Source organism: Paramormyrops kingsleyae, chromosome 5 (genome assembly GCF_048594095.1).
Source record: "Paramormyrops kingsleyae isolate MSU_618 chromosome 5, PKINGS_0.4, whole genome shotgun sequence".
NCBI classification, from domain to species: Eukaryota; Metazoa; Chordata; class Actinopteri; order Osteoglossiformes; family Mormyridae; genus Paramormyrops; species Paramormyrops kingsleyae.
This window is the reverse complement of record NC_132801.1, coordinates 11,488,094-11,512,645: the sequence shown is the minus strand read 5'-3', so window position 1 is coordinate 11,512,645 and position 24,552 is coordinate 11,488,094. Positions and strand designations below refer to the sequence as shown.

Sequence of the window (24,552 nt, the reverse complement as noted above, 5' to 3'; positions counted from 1 at the left end):
GGAAAATGCCATCGCCATCTATCAGTGTGTTATCGGGATGCTGATTGCTGGCCTGGTCATACTCGTCACCTACATTTTCTTGAGGAGACATTGACGTCCACCACTGGCAGTGATGCATGGGTACCAGGAACAGGGGCACCCCAGAGCTATGGCCCACGTGACTGGAAAGCCAGCTCTGTGCCTCACATGCGGAAGAGATACTAATCACAGCTCCCCTCATTGTGTGTGCGTTACATCTGCTGCCTTAAGCTGCTTTGTGCTAAGAATGTGTCAAGATTGAACAGGCAAACAAGATGGTGAAATTCCTTTGCATTAAAAACTGTCCATTAGCTCAATGGCACATGGGTGAAAAAGGTAATGGAAAAGGTTGGACTGAGATCTGGTCAGTAGCACCAACGGATTCAAAGTTGGAGATGAAGACTTTAATGAAGACAACCCAGGATCCACTTAGGTGTCTAAGGTGCATGAAGCCACAGCCAAGGACACTCCCAAAATTATTCCACACTGTTGCTCGGCTGACATAACCTTGAATGCTAAAAGCTGATTGGGCTCGCTGGAATCCCAAAGGCATCGTCCAGGTGATCGCCATAGCAGCAGAACCCAAACAAGAGACTCTGGCACATCTGGGTTTTGCCCCTTGAGAAAACCAGGGTATATGAACTTTGACTCCTTCTGAAATCTGTCAGCTGCTCTCAACCCAAGGAAAACTCTAACCCTGCCCAAGGAATTTAAACCATTTTAGTTAGAATTATATGTTCAACTAAGGTAATCAAATTTAATTTGTTTATAGGACTGTAATGTTTATCAATAAGTTTGACTGTAAATTGTATCCTGAGAGGGTTCATATCTCCCACTTCATAGGGTGTAGTTGTATGAAGTTATATACACCTTTTTGGTCTTACTGAAAAGTTTCAAGTGACCTTAATTAATAATTACATAATTTTAAGATCTATTGTTTGACCATAACTGAATGGAATGATTGTGACATTGATTTAGCCTGTTATAAAATATTTTCAGATGCTTGCTTGTTTTTAAAAGACATTTGTAATAAGCAGAAATGGGGCCACGTCATCGTTTAATTGTAACTATAGTAACAAGTAGCTGTGATTTACTTTTTAAATAGAGATAAGGAACTATTTTGTACTGAAGTGTTTGTCGCTGTATTTTAATCATACATTACGTATGTTTTGTGATCACTTTGTCTGAGGTGTTGTGTTTCAGTGAGTTTAGCACAGAACTCCTGAACCAGAAAGGCTTCTGGCAACTTTTGTCATTAAAATCGCTCGTTAATTAATGTAAAAAAAAATGTACCTTTAGTCGCAGTATTTGTAATACAAATAATGGATCTCAAATAAATTGACTTTGGGTGAAAGTCGGGTGAAAATGACTCATGTACCCAAACATTCACTGGCAACTCAGCCTAGATGCAATGATGCCTAGTTGAGTCCTTGACAGCCGTATGATTATAATGGGTTGTCTCACTTGTACGTTGCTTTGGACAATAGCATCTGCTAAATAAATGTCAGAAATAATTGGACCTTATGCTCACTGTATTAATGCATTACTTCTGAACTGTCCTGTTATGCTATGCTGATCTCTCTGACTGGTCCATATACACAGAACCAATAATACACAAAGCACACGTGAACTGAGTGGTTCTTGGACAGGTCATTTGTGCCGGTGCACATCAAAGCTGTGGCGTCTCTGCACACCACCAAGGACCACATGGAGGAGCTGAAATGCGACCACTTGGCAAGGAGCTCAGGATGGTGAGATGTGTAGACCCTGAATGGCTGCTGATGATAGTGGTGTCCCTAACCAAAATGCTAAAGAAGGATGGCTTAGCTGTTACAAAGTTGTAACCGAGAAGCTGCATCTATTAAAAATTACACGGTATAGTGAAAATAATTATATTGAGCCACAAAATAAAAAGTGAAAGTGTGGCCTTTATTTGAATGATTTATTTGCACATCAACAGCACAAAGTGCAACTAATGACAACACTAACTATTTTTATTAAGATAAGATAATTGATACTTATTGGTGGTAGGTATCTTCATAGCAATGAAGCTAAGTATGGTAATGTAAAACTTTACAGGCTTGTAAAAATGCTTCTCCAAATAAACTATCTTAAAGGTTTAAGATACACAGGCCACACAACGATCAGAATCCAACAGCAGCCCAGGTTACCCCTGATTACAGTGGCGGTAACTGCAGGTTATGAGGTGATGTGTTAGAACCATAAACACCTTTCTGTCAGACGTACACCATGTTATAATCATAGTCTGACTCTGCTTAGTCATTGGCAGTACTGAAGTGGATTTAATCAGGTCTGTGGACAGGCAGGTAGCATGTGGCCCTTCATTATGGACCTGAAAGTGTCTCATCTCAGCCTCCTAACCAGAAGTACTGCAGGAGGTGCTGGGTTTGGCAACAAAATTTACATGAACCATGAAAAAGGCAACAGTGGACTTAGCTTGAAATTTGAAACAGATGTCTTCAGGGAAAAGGTTTAATTTTTTTGGGAACATTTTAAAACTGTGTTGGGATAACAGAGCAACCAGAGGTGCTGGTCGCGCATGAAGACACAAGGATGAAACTGGCACCTGTGTCCTGCCTGCCAACCAGAACAAGCTGCGCCCAGGAACAAACAGGGGGCAGCGCGTCACCGGGGGCTGCCCCCAGGCGAACAGAGCACTGGCCTATATGTGGCCTGTCTGCAGGAGGGTGTACTGGGTGACGAAGCGCTCCACACGCTCCCCTTCCAGGCTCTTCATTGCTCTCCAGTGAATTGTCCCAGAATTCTCTGCATTGCCACGGGAACCGAGCTCCTCCTTGATGTACCCCAGCCACAGATCTGCAAAGACCAAGATCCACGTTTACCACCATAGTGACAAAGGATGATGGTGACTCACATCTTTTCATTGCGATATTATGTCACAGACAAGCCACCACGACACACATTCCCTACTGCACTAACCAATCCTAAGCAGGCCTAACTTCACTAAGGGAGGCCTAAGCTCACGCTTAGCTAAACTCACCGTCGTCCATGGAGCCAAACTCCCTGAGTGCCCGCTCATAGTAATCCCTCAGGTTGCTGATCTTTGGAGAATCCTGCAAATGTAGCAGCGTTACAGGTGAACCCAGACACAACACACTCAGAGTTACCTGCAACTGCACATTCCCACAATACACTGCAGCCCAAACCAGGACCAGACAGATACATAAGCAGACAATATGCAACCCTGAGTAACATGATCTTATTAAAATAACGATCGGCAGTGTTATGAGATCTGTTGTTGCTTCTAATCCATAAGAAGGGAGGTTTTACATGATGGCAATTTATGTGCAAGAATAAAATGGAACTGAAAACCAAACTTAAATGATAAAATGCTCACTTTTAGATCTGGATGCTCACAAAAATATGAGTGTAATAGAACGTCCAGCCTCACCTGCTCCTTTTCTATTTCAATCATGCGGAGGAAAAATCCCTTGGAAAAGGGGCGATGCTCCTGCAGGCTGAAAGCACGGCGTGAGGAGGGTTTAGCGACAGTGTGTGTGTACAGCACAGCATTTGGACAATGTTCTAATTTCACATCGCAGTGCGACGTTTTTCCGATAAACCACTGTCTTTGAGGGGGGGGGGGGGGGGGGGGTAAAGGGGATCACCTTTTGAAGGTCTTCCTGGCTTTCTTATATCCACCCATTCTGTAGGACCAGTCCAGGTACTTCTGCTTCATTTCCATGGAAACAGCGGGGACTCTGGATGCCAAACCTTTCTGTAAGGAGGGAAAAAAAACAAAAAAAACAAAACAGCGTTTACTGTCAACTCCGAGGTCTTATCAAAGAGTAAAGTATGTCATATACCAGAAAACTGTGAATGCCCTTATAACAGGTGAGCTTAACTTGTACAGGGATATTAACAGAGTCAGACTTAATTAAGCATAACATGGCTGAATGGTCAAAAGATTTATATTGGGTGAGGGTACATCTGTATAGGGTTAGGGTAGGTCTTTGTATGTTATGGTGCATAAATATAGGGTTAGTATTGCCTTTGCCTGCTCAGACCTCCTGTAAGCTTAAGAGCAGCACATGCTAAGAATCACTGTGGTGATGCAGGTCAGCACAGGCTGGCCTCAGACAGAGGTACCTGGAACACAGCTTCCGTCTCCTCGGGGCTCTGGGCTGCTGTGCTCCATTCCACCCGGAGCAGCCACAGCGGCAGACTCTCCTGGGAAATCAGAGCGAGAAGCAGGTGATAAGCGAAAGCATCCCTGCCATCCAGGCAATCGAGCCCTTGGGTGACGGAATGACAGCGTGCACGAATGGCCAGACGGGCCGGGCGACGGGGCAGCCAATCAGCAGGAGGACTCAGGAGGGATCGGAGTCCTGCATTCCCTTACACACGGCGGGGCGAGCGTGTCATTACGTCAGGGACGTTTGACCGTGAAACGCAGTTAAACCCACCATGGATTTGATGCCATTCACTCAATGTAAACAACATAAAAACCATCAAACCAGTTCGTCCTTTAATTCAGACAGGGAACATCCAGCACATGGATAAATGCATTTTAATGAGGGCAGGCCAGCAACAGAACAAAAGTAATCATCTCAGAGAGCTGCCCCAGTTACAGCGCTGCCGAGGAGGTTTACCTTGGGAGTCACGCGTTTCAGGGCTTCCTGGAATAGCTCGCCTGTCTCAGCACGGCCCAGCTGTACCAGCGCCTGCAGGCTGGAGCTCCAGGCCTCTGCCGATTGGCTGAAGCGCTGTGTGGCTGCCACGGCAACCTGAGCGGCGGCGTCGGCGTCCCCGGCCGACAGCAGGACCTGCAGCTGGACATGGGGCGGGGGGGGACATCCACAGTTCATGCCACAGCTTTGGTCCTTCGAAGCTCGGGAAAGGGAGTGTTCGTTCTGGGCACAGCGCCCGTTCTACATCGTGCTTCATATAACATACCATGGACACGCACCAAAGTGCGGCAGCTTTCTGCAAACCGAAGCAGATTATCATTCTGCTGGAGTAACTCAACGCTAATAACAAAAAGCGTCTGTCCACAGGTCCCTACCACATACATCTGCTCTCCATAGCACCAAGTACTCTAAATGGGGCCCGGTCAAGCCCACCAAGCTGGATTTTGTTGCCCTCCTCTCAGTGCACATGGCGGTCTCTCGCCTCTTACCCACGTCCTGTGGAGGTCTTCGGAGAGCACGGAGGCGTCGTGGGCTCTCTGAAGGACTGCCAGCAGCCGCCCCTGCCTCTGAGGGACACAGACACAACCAGATGAAGCTCCTGTGCACTGGAAATGCACCCCCTGCCTTTACCGCTCATGGGAGTTTTACTTACACAAAAATGTTCTGAGGACAGAAGAAGAAAACGATTGGTGCAGGGAGATAACCAATCCGATTGTAGAGGAGGTGGGACCAACCAATCAGATGTCTTGGTCCCATCACCTCTAGTTGCACTTCTGCCTCAGAACTCAGAATTAAAACATAACCCCCGATTCCTCCACCTCACAGCAAGGTTGAAGTTAGGAGGAAAGATCAGGTACCTTTTCCTTCAACATGGAGACATTAGTCTTCCTCCTGAACCGGTCCAAACAGAAAGTGATGTAACAGGCCCACATGGCCTCTGTGTGACAGGGGAACATGAGGGAGATTAGTGAGGAGCAGGTGGCAAAGTGGCTGCATTCCCCGACTCCACTGTCTGAACGTCAAAGCTTCTAAAATCACCTCACCTGTGCTGAGGTTCTTCAAGCCCTCCTCGTAGACCTGGCAGCACCTCTCCTCCCTCCTGGCCACGTCTGTCGCCTTGCCACTGGCGCTTCTCAGCTCCGTCTCTGCCGCCGCCCCCAGTCCGGTCTCCAGCTCCCGCTTGGCCATGTAGTCCCAGGTGACGCAGTCGTCCACGTAATTCTCCTGCAGACTGAACGCGGTTCCGGTCAACGCCCACCTCGGCATTTTGAAGGGTCTGACTGGATCTCGCGAGCGGAGCAGGACTTACTCTCTGGTGATGGCGTCCTGCAGCTCCTGGGTGAAGTCGAACAGGGCCGCGATCCTCAGCAGGGACAGCAGAAACTCGACACCTGGGGACCGCGAGCCAGGCAGACACGTTAACCCGGGCCGTGTCTGATGAGGGGAGGCAGGCCACGCTCTGCTAGATCATACCTTTAATCTTAGAGGTGGCGTCTCTGCACACCACCTCGGCCAACTTCCCGCCCAGGATTTCTTCTGAGAACTCGTACTCTCCCTGGCCGACAGAGAGAGAACAGTAAGGCTACCTCATAATGCTGCTAGCCTCCATTCACAGAAACATGGACTGTCTGTCGGTCCCCAAGGGCCGGATTGGGAAGCACTGCTCTAAAGTGCATCTACAGCACAGCTGCTTTCCTTGCACATCTTGTAACCGATTCCTCAATAGTTTCGATTACGTTAAATGACAAAGTAAGATGACTCATCGTCGCCAGAAAGGAGTTCTTCAGAGCACAAGAACATCACCCACCAGGTCCATCTTGGCATTCTCCAGCTCCTTCTGCTGTTTCCTCAACTTCTCTGCGTGCATCAGCTCCATACGGAAGTACTGGATTAAAAAAAATTATTGGGCAATAGGTCAAATAATATGCCGAATCCGCAGAAATGACCACAGAAAATGATGGCATGCTGCTTTCTGGTTCAGGATCTGACCTTCTGCTCCATTCACAAAATGCCAGCAAAATGCTTTTATAGAACAGCCCATGAGAGCAGGGCAAGGGCAGCCCAGGGGACCCCATCCATTACTGACCTCCTGGTAGATTTTCTTGTTTTCAGGGTGGAAACGCAAGGCCCGCAGGAAAAGGTTCCTGGCAGTCTCTGAGGAGTTCCTGTCCTCCATCTCACATTTGGCGGCCATGATCCATAAGGCTTTGGGTACGTATGGGAGAAATACACAATGCCACATACAACACATCTATATAAAAATAAATCAAAATAAATAAGGAACTTATTTTTTGTGCGGTTCCACTCATTAAGTGACAGGATGTGTGTTACCTGGCTTGTCCGGGTGAATGGCCAACATCGAGGCAAACACTCTGCTGAGCTGAGCCTTTGTGTTCTAGTTTAAAAAACAAACATGTTGGTCATTTTAATTAGGGAAGCAGCACACAACATTTATCAGAGGAAGCAGTAACAGTGAAACATATAGAATAACTTACCCACTTCTTACAGAATGCAACATGTGAAAACCAAAGCTGCACATCCTCCTGTGAAAGGAGCAAGACACATTTGCTAGGTTGGAGCGCTAGGCAGTAGGAGCACCCCTGAGCTGAGCCCACCCGTCTTCTAGGAGCCGAGTGTTAACTAAATATGCAAAATGCCGACTTATCTGACTAAATATGCCATTAGAGCCAATTCATTCGTAAAATATCATCATTTTAAAAAAACTTCTCTCCTCACCTTCCATTTCACGGTTGCCCGTCTGAAGACACTGTTTATCCTCTCAATGATGGGGTACTCGATATCCTCCCTTTTAAACCTGTAACCTATGCGCTGAGTTACCACAACATGAGACATATAATCAGAAAAGTAATCCATGCATTCTACAGCTGACACTCATGGTCCTGAAACGAGGTACATGCACCATTGTTGAGTTGTGAAAGACGCACGACAAAGAGTGACCATGTGCCAGATAAACTGACATGGGCATAAACCAGAGCTGGAAAGTTCAGGTCCAGAAAGTACAAATCCAGACCAAGAATTTGTTTCAACCAACCAGGTGTGTATAAAGAGTCACAGTCACAGAGCACTCAGCTGGTTGGTTGAAACAAATTCTTGGTCTGGATTTGTACTTTTTGGACCTGAACTTCTGAACTGCCACCTCTGGGATAAATGTACAGACACATGACTTCTGATGGGATGCAAGTACAAAATAAAAGATGACCCTGTCTGACAAAAGGCTTCAAAACACATGTAAAATCATAAGTGACTGTCTGTTCAACCTAAATGATTCTATCCCAGCTGCGCAATTTGTAGCATTTGGCAATTTATCCTTTTTCTTTACATGCACTTCATATCAAACTGTAGGAATAGCATGCGTAACAGACCATGGCTTCCCCAAATCGACAGCTTACATATCTCATTAATAGTTTGTATCAAATCATAAACATCCAACCCTAGAAGTCCCCAGCCTATGGGAGACTCCAAATTTTTTGTACATAAAGCCATATCCCAACCCTCAAAGCTGTACCAAATACATTAAGTAAAAGCTTACTACACATTGCAAACTTCATCTGGGACAGCTTATTGTTGAATGCAGCACTACTCTCAGAAAAAAAATGGTGAGGAACAGTTTGTGTATGGCAATTCTCTAGGTCTCAAATTAAAATACAGTAAATTGACTTACCACTCTTCTCTTCTTTATTAACTCCAAGACATTGATCTCGTACTAAAAGAGAACAAGTGATTGATGTATCATGTTACAGTTTGCTGAATAAAGAGCAAGATGCGCTACTTGTAAAATACTGACTTATAATTTTAATTAAATTGTTTCACTCTCTGAATGGCTGTTCACTCAACATTCCATACTCAAATCAAGCAAAGTCATTTTTATTTATACTGTAGGTGTCAAACAAAGCACTGTACAATAAAATCAACTAAGGTAAGACAAACCTATAAACAAATCTGTTTTATTTCTAACTATATACCTTTTTAATATAGATGTGGTGCATAATTATCTTAAATTATTTTCTATGTTGTCAGTAAATACACACTAAAATATCGCCAAACACATTCGTAGTGCTGTACATGCAGGTGTACCTGGCCATTAATGTGAACTCCAATTACGTGGCTACCCACCTGGATATAACTGATGAAGTCTTCTTTGCTTAGTACAGATCTGTACAGCTTGTACTCCAAAGCAGTTGACTTTTTAATCATTGACCTGCATTTTGAGCACATTAACATCATATTTACGTAAAATATACTTGCAAGTTGCTACTGGAGGACACGTAGGTACGTATTGCGTAGACACATCAGGAAAGCTAAGAAACGTGAAATAAGAAAGTTTAATATACAACAAATGCTTGCTCTGACAAAAAAAGCATTACGCCACTAAATGGTATTTTATTACATTAATCGTAATAATATAAATAATAATCCAGAAGCAAAATCGGACTTACCTCACTTCTTTTTTAGTGAATAACCCTACTCTTTCAAGTTGTTCCAGTCCAGGTATCCGGTCCTCTATCCGTAGCTGAACTATATCAGCCATGTTTTACTAAATATCTGTAATAGGTTACAAACAAATATTGCATACAATATCAAGATTTTATTTAAAAATCAACGAACCTACTACAGATGTCCGCAGTACTAATCAGAACACATGTGTGGAAGTTATGATAGCTCAAACTTCCGGTGCTCAAGGTAATAATTCCGTTCTGAAAACGGGGCTTAACTTTATATGTACCGCCTGAATTGTACCAGACCCGCTATATTCAAAATATTTAAAATAATAGAATAAAAAGGTGTGAAAGCCATCCAGAATTGTACCATATTGTAGCAGTAATAATATCATATAATTTACTATATTATAAGAAATGTTTTATAGCATGAGACTTGCATTTACAATTCTAGAAAAACTAAGAGGTCACGTTCTGTATAATAGTGTTCTATGGTTGCGTTTCCCTAAGTAGGTGTTCGAGTTTTTTGTGATATATCATTATTCTTGTATTTTATTTTGTTTAAACTGCCAGAGTCACATTCTGACAATATTTAACTTTAGAGAACTCCCACACGGGTCAGTTTTTTACTAAGTATTTAATTTCTGATATCTTCGATTACTTATATTAACCCTATTTACCATGATTCTTGAATCTTTGCAAATGTAATGCGTTACAAGAAATATCAGTAATGCATTATTGGGTTATTAGGAAGAACGGCGTTTATTCAATATTTTGAGTTCGTCGGTGAATGTCTTCCCTGGGCGTTGTTTTTTTACCACGGGGAAATCACCCCTTGTCGGATCTGTATTCCGTCAATTTACAAAACAGACACTCAAAAATTCGTTCGATTACTAAATAAAATACAAATTGGTTCTGTGATTCGGCTAACATTTTGCCAGAAAAGAGCTTTAATTTCATTTAATTATCAAAAAGACGAATGCATAAAATAGGCGTCTATCCATTATTTCCAAAGCCTCGTAGTACAATCGCTACCCCCTCGACACTACAGTCAAGCCGCAATATCTTTTCCCGCAAAATCGTTTAAACTGCAGTGGGACGCGCGTGACAATTTGTCATCTCTACCTAACTTTTCTCTGACGTCATAGTTGCGCGTCGCTCGCTCGGCCAATCATGGCGTCCAGAGCGCCGGCGCTCCCGTCCATTCGTCCAAAAGTAGAGGCGGGGGCGGGCGGGGCGGCCAGCGGGGCTGTGTTGCGCTGCAGGCGGCGTACACTAGTGAGAGCAGTCAAACTGAAGTAGCAGTGCGTGGGGAAGGCGTTTGCCGGGTCGTGTCTATTTGTAAATATCCCCGTATTATATATCTATATATATACTACTAGTACTTACATATTCTAAAAAAAAAAAAATCAAGAAAATCTTAACAAAGGCTTATAGTTCAGGTATAGAGGAATTGGGAGAATCCTTATTGACAGTGTCTGAATTTCACATATTTGTATAAATAACTATAGCGAGCAAAGCCGCCTCTGATTCTTCACGGTTTCTCCCTGGCAGCACTTCGTCAGTTAGCCGGGTCGTGGGCTGGTATTTTGCTAGAGAAAAGGAAAGATCCGTGTTACTGTCATCTTTATAATTTATTCTTTAATTTATTTCACACAGGGCGATACGTAGGCTTAGTCGGACTGTTTGATACATTTTTTTTGTTTACACGGATGTTTACGGGTAGCTAATTAGTCGCACAACTTCTCTCGTTGAGTTGTCCGTCTAAATTATTAAAAGAAATCAATGTGTGGCTTTTGAAAGTAAGCTCACTGCGACCTTCGTTTAGCAAAAGGACGTTCTCCCGGTGCGATTTCGCCGTGGGGTTGTCGCATTGCTCGCCCAGGGACACGGTTCGGTTTCGGGTTCGGCTCCTGTCAAGGGTCGCGGTACCGTTTGTAAAGGCGGCGGCATTGTGTGCCCGTCCCCAGTTGTTGCGATGGCCTCGGTGAAGAAGCCGAAGATGGAAGAGATCCAAGCAGACCACGAGCTGTTCCTACAGGCCTTCGAAAGTGAGTATGTACTGAGCGCCGTGGCCATCCCTCAGCAGAACGGCTGATCGACTTCGCTGGGTCAACACTGTGGAAAGGGACCGAAAAACCGTGCCGGTACTTTGACCATTATGAAAAAAATTATCAACTTCAGATCGCTGTGTATCTAGTTTAGTTAATCGATGTGAGGTATCTAAGCCAGTTTTCTACTTTGGTAATGATACCAGTTACGTGCTTGCTTAAACTTGGCTTCCTTAGACGTCCATGATCCTCAGGATATGATGGTGTTTGTGTGCAAAGTGTACATGTTACCCTCACTAACTGAATAGATCACAGTCCTTATGCTCATGTTGGCCTTCAGCAATGCTGAATTAAAACTTCAGTTTTGTCATTGCATTGTAATTAACTAAGTTATCTTATGCAGCCAGTCTATTTACTGTTTAGAACGAACCAAATATACGGAATTAAATTTGACATTAACGAGGATTAGAGACGAATGTTAAAATGGCATTAAGAATCGGTGGGTGGGATCAAACAGGATGAAGCAGTGACGCGTAGTCGCTTTACTTGCGTTTTGTGAATGTTGGAAGTGTGAGTGTTGGAAATAAAGTTGTTGGACGTTGCCGACGACTTTTGCACCTTGTATCGGCGAAAGTGCATGTAGTTATTGTAACCGTATCGAACAACAGATTTATTATATGTGGCTGTAATTATTTTGGATGCACATGTCCGCTTGCATGCAGCTCGTCTGTGTCACGTGCACATTAGATATCACTCCTGCAATAAAGATGTCCGCAGCACGTTCGGTAACTTATTTGTTGCCTTTGCAATGGGGGGAAAACACTACGCTACGGATTCATTTTGTTATTGTAGAACGCAGGTGTCTTTTGATCACTTGCTGCACTTGCTGAGAGTGACTTGCTGGTGAACCATTTCCTGTGATCAAATGCAAAGAAAATGTAAAAGACTACAGCATCTGCCATTAGTTTTGCAGAAGTAGAGTTTTTGCCTCTTGTATTTGTTGCATCTTTGTGGGGAGGGAACCCGTATCTAAAGCAATACTGCATTGAGTTATACTTGCATTAATAGTAGGAAGGAGATTTGAGTAGCAAAAGTCACTCAGTGTTTTGCCTTTTCAACTTTCTATTGTCAGAACCAACCCAAATCTACAGATTCCTTCGCACAAGAAACCTGATTGCAGTAAGTAGTGTCTGCAAATAAAGGCACACCACACCAGTTGTTGATATCTGTTATGTCCGTCTGTATAACATAATAATCTGACATTTACTGATTTTTGGAGAGCAAGTGACAAGAACATTGACTGTGTTATAGTTGCTGACTCATACTGCTATATCATGAAGTAACTTGGTGAAAAACTTCTTTATTTCAGCCTATATTCTTGCACAGAAGTCTCACATATATGCCCCTTAGAAACCCCAGATTAAATGCCAAAAGGTAAGATGGGTTAAATACTTTTTAAATAACGGCAATGCTTGTGAATGTACTTATTACAGTGATTATGTTTGTTGTGTACGTACATGCTGGTTTCCGGCATGCCTCTGACTTCTGTATGCACTGCATCATTTTATAAGACTTGCATGTTCTTATTTTGCACAACAATGTCTTGTGTGTCCTTTGGGATACTTGCTACCATGCGCCTCTGTAGTAAACACGCCAAAGCATTTTCCTTGTACATATGATATAAGTCTGTCTGATTCCGCACTGTATTTATAATAAAAATTAATGGAAAAAAACTTTGGCTGCTCATTGTCAAAGTGGAGAACTCCTAAAGGGTTAAGAGACCCGAGCAAGTGCTTCTCTAATTGCTAGGGGCACACAAAATTCACAGTTTGGTACAGACCTCTGATTTGGGGTAATGATTTGGAGCAATTCCAGTACTGCAGGGGAAAAAAAGAATTTGTTTAGAAGTAACTTAAACTGCCAACACAAACGCAATTAGGATCAGTTGCGTATTTTTACATGACCGAATAACAAATCTTGAGTTGCTCATTTGCACATTACAAAAATAAATGTAGAAAATAAGAAGTAAACTTTCAAAATCATCAATCTTAATGAACTAAATCCTGTCTAAATCCAGTGTTCTCTGTTACCGAGTCTGGTCATATATCTGCAGTGAAAAACACCCCCATAGCCGTGGTTATTTTTTTCTAGCACAGTCTGAGTTTTCTGGCAAAAGGCCTTAAACGCCAAGGGGAGTATAATTTGCAGAGGCCGGTTTTGTCTTCTCCGGTCGTAGACACATTCGGATGATGATGCCTCAAATAAGTCGGCGTGTTGATTGTCTTTCCAGCAACATATCAGAGTTGGGAATAACAGAGCCGACAGACAGCCTTGGTCTTATCAGCTACTCTCTCTCCAGTGCTGGTGTAATTTATTGGGAAACCAAAAATTTTCCCAAACTGCTTATTTAAGTGCTGTTGGAGAGTCTTTGAGCTCTCTAGCACTAAACATAACGCACAGCCACATTATAGCATGATGTTTTCTGTGTTGAACATGTACTTGTGAATTTAGGTTCTGCTTGTGTCAAGCAATTTTTTTATGCGTAATGAACCGAAAGTGATCTACTGAACATGACGAATTCATGTGCTGTTGCAGCCCTACTAATTACACTTAGTATAGTATGTTTTAAGGATGGTCAGTGATCTGCATTGCAGAAGGAAATTTTTGACACCTGTGCTCTAAGTGGCTGCCTTTCAGTGGCTGAGGATAATGCAATAACGACATTCCTCTTTATATATGTGCGAGTTTATTCGATGTAATTTGGTCATGTGGCTGCTTGCCTGATTGTAAACATATCAGATTTGCCTGTTCTGTAGAGTTTCGGAGTCACAGCCTATGGGAATAATGGCGATCCACAAATAATGATTACCTGCAACTAGGGATGTTAATTATCGTTTTTTGTTTTTGTTTTTTTTTTGATTACCTGACATGGCAAAAAAAAATTAGCACTTGTTGGGGGTGTCGAGGCAGAGTTGGGGCAGGATTGCAGAGAGTGAGTGTTTGGAGGGTTAGATAACGTAGTTAAGTTGGCTGCATACTTCAAATGGAATCACTGTTGTTTTAGCAATATGACGTATGAGTGGTAATCATCTCTGTTTATCACTATGTTAATAGTAAATGTCTTAACTGTTAAATATTTGCTGTGGAATGTGTGCGTGTCCATTGAAAACATTCTGCACCCTCTAGGATTGTGGCATGACATAAAACACCACCACATTATTCATTCTAAGTTTGTGACAGATATTTCTCAGTGACATGTTCAATCTCGTTTTGTCCGGATGTTTTTTGGAGTGCGTGGCCCCCTTAACTGTTGTGCAGCTGGTCTGGAAATATACTACCTGCCCCCAAATTTCTTACACAATCAGAAAAATAAGTACATACAGCCCTTCCCCAATTTAACTGCATTGTGATTTGGCTATAAAAATGCATCATACACTGTACGCAACATTCAATATTCAGCTGCATGCTCGTTTGGAGTTTATTCAAGGGGATTTGAATTTCAGTGTGCAAATATTCTAATATATCTCCAGATTCACCATCAAGTACTCGGGTACGCTTTTGAGTATGCATGAGCACTTTTGGGTACTCGTGCATTCAAGTACTCATTCCCATTCCTACATGCCACTTATGTTGACATTGATTCTTTGATTCACAGTTAAGATAAATTGTTCTAAGGTGTGACACCATGTTTATGCCTATATGCTCAATATTAGGTTTATTTTTATTTTTATTTGTTTCTGGAATGATGTACAGTTATACTTTTAGCAGATACTGTTATGTAATTGATATCGGTTCATTTAAGGTACTGGGCCCAGTGCATTTACAGTCTGGGTGTATTTAAAGCTCACCTCTGTACATCTGAAGCCTCGGGCTTTGAGCTCTGATTTACGTCACACCTATCTGATACCCGATAGTACTGTCCTTGTACATCTGGTAATTTTTACATGTATTACAAGGAGCAATTCGCCCCCCCCTCCCCCCCCCCATACCTGCAGATTTATCAGTTATGCATACCTAAAACATCAGCTCCTTCTCCCTACCCCTCAAAAATCTCCTTAACTTTACTTTGGGCACAATCTGAGAGGAAAAACCATGAGACATCATGTGTTTTGGAATCTATGCTAACAGTTCCCCGCAGGTCTTTGTTAAAAGACACCAAACACATCTGTCAAATCCCTTTTGAAATATGTATTTGAAAGCCAGTCTAGCCAAAAGTCTAGCCCAAGTACAGGATTTCCTGAAATCTCGTTAAGCTGAGCTAAAGCTGATTATTTATGATAACGCTGCTGGAAAATCTATAGACCATTTTCTATAAAATAAGTTGATGTACCTTTTGTTTCTGTCATTGTATTAATTTGCTGTGTTACTTGTTAATTTCCTTCCGCTCTAACACATTTATTAGCATTTTCACTTGTGTCAAACACGTTTAGTTAGTCACTGTATTCTCAAAGGGGCATTTAATGGTTGAAAAGATGAGCTCTGCGCTTCTCTCATGTTTTAAGCATTGTGCCCCAGTCCTTTGAAACAGGAGCTGCAGCGAAAATGCACAGAGCTGCAATAAGACCCTGTGCTCAGCCTCTCCCTGGGTTCTCATGGATTCTGATTGTAGCCTGGATTGTTACCCAGGTCTATCTCCTCTTTCTCTTTGGTAGTTGAACATCATTTGCTATTCATATACAGCTCTGCTGCATCAGCAGTATCCACAATAGAATTTATTACAGTGGAAATAGTGGGTCCCCAGGATGTACCGTACATAGTTCCTTAGATTGTGCTTTTTATATTAGCTGCTTGGGGAGAGGCTGGGTCTGTGGTGGGGGAGAAAAAATTCAGTGCTAAATAAGGCTCTGGTGTAATTGCAGAGTGCGGAATCTGCTCAGAACAGCTGTGGTCTTGGCATCTCAGCCTTGTTCTAACTCACCAGTGTGTGCCTGACTTTGCTGTACTTACTGTAAATGTGCAGATATCGCGTTTCGCAAGGTCTGCTGTAGTGGGCATGCATTCAGGTGCCTGTGCGGTTTACCAGGTTTACCCCTCCCTACAGGAAGATGTATAAAGTAGACGAGATGCTGCTTAAAGTAGAGAAGATGAAGGGAGATCAGGAGTCACACAGGTAAAAGTGTGTCTTGCTGGAGCTACGATATCCTGACATTTTTGGTGTTGATTGTCGTGGACATGTTTCTGTAAGGCAGGAATTCGTTTCTTATAATATATATTCTCTCCACAGCTTGTCTTCACACCTACAGTTGACTTTTACAGGATTCTTCCATAAAATCGGTAGGTCTTTGTGATGATCTCTCATGCTCCACTTCAGTCACTTGGGTTATTCTCTCTTGAATATTCAGTTTGTTGTACATACAGAAGGTTTACTTTACCTTTATTGAGTTCTTTTTTATTATTCATGTGTGCCCTCTCCTCTTACAGAAAAGCCATCTGTAAACTCAGAGAACGAACAAAATTCAGTGTCTTTAGAGGTTCTACTTGTCAAAGTTTGCCACAAGAAAAGGAAGGTGAGAAATGGGCGAATTCTGTGTCTGTCTGCCACATATGCTGATATCAGGAGAACATGTACTTTTCTGACAGTCATCTCCTCCTCCTCTCTTCCATACCTGCATTGTCCACCTTTTCAGACTTCACCTGGGCGCTGTATTTTGTGACGGCTCTGTGCTGCAGCAGCTGCCGATATGCTCATTTACTAATCTGGAGTGTCACTTTCCATGTCACTTTCCATGTTTAGGCTGATTCACACAGCACTGATGTTGGTGTTTTTATAGGGGGACATAACAGTTCAGAATTCTTGCTGCACTAATTGTTCATCATCTCTTATACACCTGCCCATACTGCCTGTGTCAGTTACATTGCTTTTTGTAAAACAAGGTCTTTACGCCATTAATTCTTTTGTCCATTCCCAGTGTTGAACGTGACACACCCAGGAGTTGTACGTCTTTGCTGATTTCTGATGGTCTAGTTTCAGTTTCTCTTTGTGGTCCTAGGATGTCAGTTGCCCGGTTAAACAAGTGCCTACGGGGAAAAAGCAGGTGCCTTTGAACCCGGACTGCAGTCAAGCCAAACCTGCCGCCTTCCCCTCTCTCCTGGTTTCCAGCAACGAGTTTGAGCCTAACAACAGTCACATGGTCAAGTCCTACTCCTTGCTCTTCAGGGTTTCCCGGCCGGGTCGAAGGCATCTCAGTGGAGAACCCAATGGGAATATTGGTGAGTTTTGTGCTCACTTATTTCTTTGTGCTGCTAAGTCCTGAGTGATGTGTCCATCCTGCAGCGCTAGTGAGTTTTAAATCTATGTGAAGAATATCTCTGGTTTACTTGCAGATGTTCTAGGAGAACTTCCAAACAGAAAAACGAGAAATGCTCTCAGGGGTGATGGAGAGACCACCTTCATTGCACAGATGACAGTCTTTGACAAGAACAGGTGCTGTGCGCATATTGATGTGCGAGGTTTTCTGCCAGCTTACAGACAAATTAATATCTCCCTTTTCCCCAAGAAAAAAAAAATGGAAGGGTGATTTTGGTATCTGTAGCTGAAATAATATACAGCAAACACATTTCAGACAAGCTGTTAGGCAGAGATACATGTTTGATTTGTTGACAGTTAAAACCTTGTCATCTGCTTCAGTTTTATAAAAGTTAAGGAGTGGATCAAGGCTGAAAATTGTGTGTTTTTCATTTAGGATTGGGGGGGGTGCCTTGATTGGGAGTGATGATACACAAAGTAGCACCTATTAAAGAACCCTGATTTAGTCCTATGATGCATCTGTTAAGGATGGTCTCCCTTGGCATTTGCAGACGCTTACAGCTACTAGATGGCGAGTATGAGGTCTCTATGCAGGAAGTGGAAGAATGTCCGGTCAACAAGAAAAGGGCTACTTGGGAGACCATTCTGGACGGGAAGGTACGTCCGCGGGAGAAAGCATTGCTTGCTTGCTTATCTAGCTCTCGGACCAGACTGGTGCTGGTTTGCGTGTTCCCGCCCCGCAATGCCAGTAGGCGTCAGATCTGAAAGGTTTGTACAGCCCCTGTAATACAGAGGTGCATTGTGTTCACTTATCACTGTGGGCAAATCTGCAGTCGAGCACTGAAAATGTTGACGTAAAAACCCATTGTTCATATTAGCATTTTATCAGAGAAGTACTGTTAACAGGAATAATCCTCAGGGTTTTTCTATACTTTAGAGGTCTAGTGTTCCGGTTAAAGTGGTTTCCAAAAAAAACAGCCGCATTGTGCTTTTTCTTTTCTTCCCCCCACATGCCGGCGGTGACGTGGTAGTCATAGACTCCATAGATCAATCATCATTCGGCTCTTGGTTTTTGTGCATCTCCTGATAATGCTGGTTAACCCGCTGGGCACCCTGACTGGCTGCCATCTCCTCAGGTGGCCCTGACGTGGCTGGGCAGTTTCATGTTGTTTTGGATGGTTTGTGCCAGTTGGGGGTGGGAGGGCGAAGTTTGCTTGGGGCTCCATGTGGGCTTTAACCGGCACTGTATCCTGATAGGGGTTCAGATGGCCCATGTTGTCAGTGGTGATTGGCTTCAGACCCCCATCCCCCCCGCCCCGTCTGGGACATTTCATATTTGTAGATGCCCTTTTCGGCATAACGAGGACATTAATGTAAAGTCGCCTGTCCCACAGCGGCTCCCTCCGTTTGAAACCCTCTCTCAGGGACCCACGCTGCAGTTTACCCTGCGCTGGACTGGGGACGTCGGCAGCAAGTCGACCGCGCCGGTGGCCAAGCCCCTGACCACCCGTAACTCGGATGCCGGTGCTACGGAGAGCAGGCCCAGTGGGCCAAGGCCGGCCCCGCTTGGTAAGACCACACGGCGTGTCTGGGCCCTGCTCGGACCTCCGCATTGTGCGGTGTTACCGTGGCAGTGGGTGCCAGAAAATAAAAGCTTATTCTAACGTTTGCCTGCTATGTTTTTAGCAGTTAAAGATTCAATCAGCACAAATATCCAGACAAGAAAGGAACAGATACTGGTTGAACCCCGGCAGAAGCTGCGTGTGTTTTATCAGGTGAATGTTTACCACGAGTTGTGATTATTTGTTTGTTTGTTTGTTTATTTATTTGCTTCCTCTTCATGACGGCACCCTTTCTTCTGCACTAATGCTCTAAGTTGGTCTTAACTGGATAGAGCCAAACTGAGGAGACCCACACTGGAGGTTCTGCTGTAGTCACTGCAAAGTGCTCAGACATGCTCTCTTAAGCAGTTGTCATGTTGTGGTTCCGGTATCTTCCTGCATTGGAATGGCGCTTTCTCCTCCCTCCTCCCCCCCTCTTCCTCCTCCTCCTTTCTGTTTGCTCCTTTTTAAGCACTTTTTGGAATGTCCCTTCTCAGTTCCTGTACAACAACAACAGCAGGCAGCAGACAGAGGCCCGGGACGACCTGCACTGCCCCTGGTGCACGCTGAACTGTCGCAGGCTCTACAGCCTCCTCAAGCACCTTAAGCTGTCCCACAGCCGCTTCATCTTCAGCTACGTGGTGAGGGCCCTGCCTGAGCAGAACCGCTGCTTCACTATTAACGGTTTTCCTACCTTATTAAAAGTTCAAGTGAAAGTGAAATTACCCTGAAATTACCTCACCGCAGTGAGATGCTTACTCAGATGCCTTCTCCTAAGTGCCAGCTAAAATCCATGATGTTCAGGGAGAGCCTCAGAATGCTGATGTGTACTCCACAGACATTGAATGGCGTTCTCTGTTGACCCGTAGTAGTGCTGCACAAATGGAAGGGCATCAAAGTTGTACAGGACATTGATTTTTCTGTCTCCCATCGCCAACGTTTCAAGGCCTCCATGGAATTTGGGGTGAATGTGGCCGTGTTGTAATTGTTTGCGTTGAAATGATTGCAGCTTATTTAAAATGGCTGGCAACTGTGGACTTAGACTAATAATGTCCATTAAAGCATCAGCGAGCCAGTCGCTGTGGGCTTTCAGAATGTGTCCTGAAACACTGGCTGCTCTGCGAGCATTTTTAATCTATTTAGAAGCTCTTCTCGAGTCTCCCTCGGAGACAGAGAAGTCTGCATCGTCAAATGCTGCAGACGTGTGCAAGGGAGGGTCTTGGTTTGCAAGATCAAAGTGAGTATAAATGGATTCAGGTCATTGGGGAGAGAAGTTGCATTAGACATTTCTGAGTTTGTTTTTAGTTTGGCTTGTATTCTGCAAGTTGTGGATGTTACACTGCTGGTATTCTCCTTTTGTGCTTTATGGAAGTCATACTTGCGTTTTTAGTACAGCTGCATATCTCTAGACTGATACAGACCAGTGTGAGCCTTCATCGAGCCATGGATGGATACAGTCCATTAACCTTTCATTTGCCTCCAGTTTTACTGATCTCCTCATTGGTTAGTCGCTCTTCAGCCTTAGCCTATAAACAGTAAGGAGGAGCGTGAAGGCACGATGTGATTGGCCAAATAGTGTGGCAGGCTCAGATCAAAGCTGGTGTCTTCTATGTTCTTTAAAGGCGGATTCTTCAACTAGAACTTAGGATGATTGAACTGAAAAGTTTGCCTGTACTTGGTGTTGGAAGGAGGACACGCCTAAAAGTCTGTGACGGAGGGCTTTTGGTGCTAAGGCCGCGCTAACTTGCACACCTTGCCCAGCCTCACCCTAAAGGAGCCCGGATAGACGTGTCAGTCAACGAGTGCTACGACGGCTCCTACGTGGGGAACCCCCAGGATATCCACAGCCAGCCGGGGTTTGCCTTCAGCCGCAACGGCCCCGTGAAGAGGACCGCTGTGACACATGTGCTGGTGTGCAGGTGAGCCTGCTGCCCCCTGGTGGCATGGCACTTTCCAGGCAACTGACAGATAGTTATATATTAATTATATTACAATATATGGTTATTATATATTTTATTTCTGTTCTATATCTGTGTAGTGATTATCTGAGCCTCACTGCATATTGTGCATACCATAAGTAAGGCTTTGTCTTTGAGAATTCGAACAGTAATTTAATTTGCTAAAATTGCAATCATTTTAGCCAGTGTCTTATAAACAATCTTGTGCACGTTTTTCGTGATATATTTTAACAATGGAACTGCATGTAGATCACTAGTGCTGGAGGGCTTCATGCGTCTTGAGAGGAACCTTCTGACCCGGTCTCTGCTTCAGGCCCAAGCGCTCGAAGCCCAGCCTGTCCGAGTTCCTGGACTCCGAGGAGGGCGAAGTGGAGCAGCAGCGCACCTACATCAGCGGCCACAACCGGCTCTACTTCCACAGCGACAGCTGCATGCCACTGCGGCCCCAGGAGATGGAGGTGGACAGCGAGGACGAGCGGGACCCCGATTGGCTCAGGGAGAAGACGGTGACGGTGAGGCTCGACTCCTGCCCCGGGGGGAGGCTGCGGCCCACCCCCATGTGGGCTTCGGATGGAGCAAAGTTGGTTCCCGTTCCAGCATAACTGTGGTGTTTCTCACCTTGGTCCCAATTATTCTCACAGCAAATCGAAGAATTTATGGATGTTAACGAAGGCGAGAAGGAAGTGATGAAACTCTGGAATCTGCACGTTATGAAGCATGGGTGTGTATCACGACTCATATTCATGATTGGCGTGTGCGTGTGTCTGTGTATATATAATATATATATGTATATGTGTGTGTGTATATGTATAATATATATGTATTATATGAGAGAGAGAGAGAGAGAGAGAGAGAGAGAGAGAGAGAGAGAGAGAGAGAGAGAGGTTCTCCGGGATACTGTACAGGGCCAGGAATGTTAGGGTGAAGCCAATTTCCCTGGAGTGACAGAGACTTTAAAATATTAGGAACATAATTGGATTGTTCTGAGCTGGGCACTCAGTATCATATGCTGTCATGGGGCCCAAAACCTGACGCTCCTGCTCATCTTAGACAGTGTGGTTTTAAAGACATCCGATGCTCTTAGCACTGTTCAAGCCCTCTACTGTCAAATTCTTACCCGCCAGATTCATAGCGGACAATCAGATGAATCAGGCCTGCTTGTTGTTCGTGGAGAAATGCGGAGCCCAGATCGCTCACAGGAACCTGTGCCGCAACTTTCTGCTGCACATGGTGAGCATGCACGACTTCAATCTGGTCAGCATCGGCACCATCGACAAGGCCATGGCCCGGCTGAAGGAAATCCAGGGGGCGCCGCGAGTGGAAGACAACAGCATCGACGGCCACACTGAAGCTCAGAAGCACAGCAAGTGCCAGAATCTCTTGAGATCAGCCCCCTCAGACTGATTTTGCAGGGCTGGGTAATGTTGGGTTGGGGGGGGATTGAGTTGAAAGAAGACTTAAGATCAGTTATCTGTAATCCTGCTGTAATTCTGGCCTGCTGTATTGCGTCAGAGAATCCAGTTTTGTTTAGCTTTTTGCAGATCGTATCTGGATTCCTCATGACTGCATTAGCTTGCATCTTTGCAATCCCAATCCACATTCCTGTAAGAACATCATATGTCAGGTCAGCATCACAAGAATGTATTAAAAATGGGGGGAAAACTCAGTATGAGTTTATTTTCATTTTAATTTAACAACCCTATGTATAAAAGTGATCATGTTTAGCACTTGCCTTATTCTAGGTGTCTTTTTTTGGGCGGGGGGGGGGGGGGGTTACAACTATATTAAATCAGAATAGAATTATCTGATGCAAAATCTTAAAAAAAAAAAAAAAAGGTAGATTTATGCTGGTCACAGTGGGTATATGACCTAGCTGGAGGACAGTTAGAAGCAGCTTTCTGTAGCCTTTGCTCTCCTGTGGAAAGGATGGTGGGACTGGACTGTGGACTGGAACACCTGACTTGACTATAATGAATACGGACAAACTAATTCATCACTGGATGCACCAGAAGGAACTCATTACTTTTCCACTGTTGAGTGGAACAGTGCGTTTTTACTTATGCAAAATGTTTACAGGTTTTTTTTCCCCCCCAGAATAACTTTTCTCCATGGAAACCTGCAGTTCTTCGGTCTCTCATTAGTAAGGGTTCCAACGCCTCTGCGTTCCACCCTGCAAGCAGCATTCGGCCAGCATGCCGGACGCCCTTTGGTTTGCTGCACTCCTGTGTTTCACAGTGATCAGCTTCTCCGGCTGCATGCAGGCACCTCGTTACAATTTCCTGCCAAAAAAAACAGCGTGTGTGTTTGTGTGTGCGTGTGCGTGTGTGTATTTATATATGTCACACATCAGGAAACTATTTACCTCCTACTGAACCCCAATATCACTAATTGTAAAAAAAATGTTCTACTTTTTTAGGATGCAGATATTATGATAGGTTTGTTTTTTTTAATGGAAAGTGTGAGGGGTGGGTGTGAGGTTTGATCGGAGTTCTACAGACCAAAGGGTTGAGTTGCAGCTGCTTGTTTCCCCTTTTTAATTATGCCCAACTGTCACTTTAATCTGCGCGTGTTGGTTGTTCCTGTGGGAGACTCTTACTCTAGGTTCTTACTTGCCCAGCAGGCGGATGGATTATGCTGTCACTGCTGCAGAAGCACTGTTTGCACATTTCCGTTCCTTGCGTGGGGCCGCGAGAGTGAACCAATGTTAAACCGTGTTCAAGTTGTGAATTTTGTAATAAAGGAGTTACAGAAAATGTTTTTATCAAATAAAAGGATTTTTTTACCATTGTTGGCAATAGTGGTTTGATCTTTCAAAGTCCGTTACTGGGGATGATGAGCCTGACCAGATGCATATGAAAGGCATGGATCATCATGAGTGAAATTCCTCTAAGACAGTGTTTCCCAACCCAGTCCTCGGGGGAACCCCGGACTGTCCACGTTTTTCCTTCCTCTCAGCTCCCAGCGCACCTGTACCAGGTATTCTGTGTTCTTGATTGACTGGGAGCTGGAAGGGAGCAAAAATGTGGACTGTCCAGGGTTCCCCGAGGACTGGGTTGGGAAACACTGCTCTAAGAGGTGCGATGCAGTTGAGTCTAATTCAGGTTATGGGTTCCATTCATAAAGAGTAGATCTTTTGACACCTTTAACTTTGCAGGTTGGAGAAGTTGCTAAGATACTCATTATGACCTGTAAATGAAGTTCTTGCATCCCAGAATGCCGGATTTGGTTTAAAAGCATAGGCACCAAAGTCACAGCTCATGACCTATGCTAATTTACGAAGTCGCTTCTCCAGCATCTGCTCAGAACATCAACGACCTCCTGCAGTCCTTATGTGGAGAGACTGATTCCCACCGTCGGACACCCAGGAAATCGTGAGACCCGTTTTAAATCTTTTTGGTCTCTATAAAAGTCTCATCCAGATGAGTACTAAGTGTATGCGGAATACCTTTGCTGTGTTTGCTTATCCAGTTCATAATGAACAATATTTGATGTGTAGAGAGATTGCAAGAATGATCCTTTCTCATCATTCATAGAGGTCCTGGTACTA

At 44.1% G+C, this 24,552-nt stretch overlaps 2 protein-coding genes across 6 annotated transcripts; one reads left to right on the top strand and one right to left on the bottom strand.

Annotated features, from left to right (window-relative positions):
* Window positions 1-1,926: 1,926 nt before the first annotated feature.
* Window positions 1,927-9,397, bottom strand: utp6 (UTP6 small subunit processome component). The gene is made up of 19 exons (XM_023791729.2): window positions 9,149-9,397; window positions 8,826-8,910; window positions 8,374-8,415; window positions 7,428-7,520; window positions 7,187-7,234; window positions 7,023-7,086; window positions 6,778-6,896; window positions 6,499-6,576; window positions 6,165-6,246; window positions 6,001-6,082; window positions 5,735-5,922; window positions 5,549-5,628; window positions 5,180-5,257; window positions 4,653-4,832; window positions 4,150-4,230; window positions 3,669-3,778; window positions 3,452-3,518; window positions 3,041-3,113; window positions 1,927-2,856 (listed from the first exon to the last, which is right to left on the bottom strand). The coding sequence occupies exons 1-19, from the start codon at window positions 9,238-9,240 to the stop codon at window positions 2,702-2,704; spliced, it is 1,797 nt and encodes a 598-aa protein (XP_023647497.2). The 5' UTR covers window positions 9,241-9,397; the 3' UTR covers window positions 1,927-2,701.
* A 1,008-nt stretch (window positions 9,398-10,405) lies between these two features.
* suz12b (SUZ12 polycomb repressive complex 2 subunit b) lies at window positions 10,406-23,800 on the top strand. Of its 5 annotated transcripts, none has more exons than XM_023791944.2 (16): window positions 10,406-11,199; window positions 12,332-12,378; window positions 12,569-12,633; window positions 16,241-16,309; window positions 16,424-16,473; window positions 16,621-16,706; window positions 17,190-17,409; window positions 17,524-17,623; window positions 17,998-18,103; window positions 18,871-19,015; window positions 19,133-19,221; window positions 19,545-19,688; window positions 20,809-20,966; window positions 21,319-21,517; window positions 21,647-21,726; window positions 22,130-23,800. In XM_023791944.2, the coding sequence occupies exons 1-16, from the start codon at window positions 11,127-11,129 to the stop codon at window positions 22,407-22,409; spliced, it is 1,911 nt and encodes a 636-aa protein (XP_023647712.1). In that variant the 5' UTR covers window positions 10,406-11,126; the 3' UTR covers window positions 22,410-23,800. The 5 variants fall into 5 exon arrangements, with proteins under 5 accessions (XP_023647712.1, XP_023647711.1, XP_023647710.1 ...); XM_023791943.2 differs by having other exon boundaries at window positions 18,841-19,015; window positions 19,136-19,221; XM_023791942.2 differs by having other exon boundaries at window positions 18,841-19,015.
* Window positions 23,801-24,552: the final 752 nt, after the last annotated feature.

Coding starts and splice junctions, on each gene's coding strand:
- suz12b (XM_023791942.2), top strand. CDS start 11,127: ATGGCCTCGGTGAAGAAGCCGAAGATGGAAGAGATCCAAGCAGACCAC. Junction 19,222..19,544: donor AGCTGCGTGTGTTTTATCAG/GTGAATGTTTAC, acceptor GTCCCTTCTCAG/TTCCTGTACAACAACAACAG. Junction 20,967..21,318: donor ACACATGTGCTGGTGTGCAG/GTGAGCCTGCTG, acceptor TCTCTGCTTCAG/GCCCAAGCGCTCGAAGCCCA.
- utp6 (XM_023791729.2), bottom strand. CDS start 9,240: ATGGCTGATATAGTTCAGCTACGGATAGAGGACCGGATACCTGGACTG. Junction 7,521..8,373: donor TAATAAAGAAGAGAAGAGTG/GTAAGTCAATTT, acceptor GTGGTAACTCAG/CGCATAGGTTACAGGTTTAA. Junction 2,857..3,040: donor GTTTGGCTCCATGGACGACG/GTGAGTTTAGCT, acceptor TGGTCTTTGCAG/ATCTGTGGCTGGGGTACATC.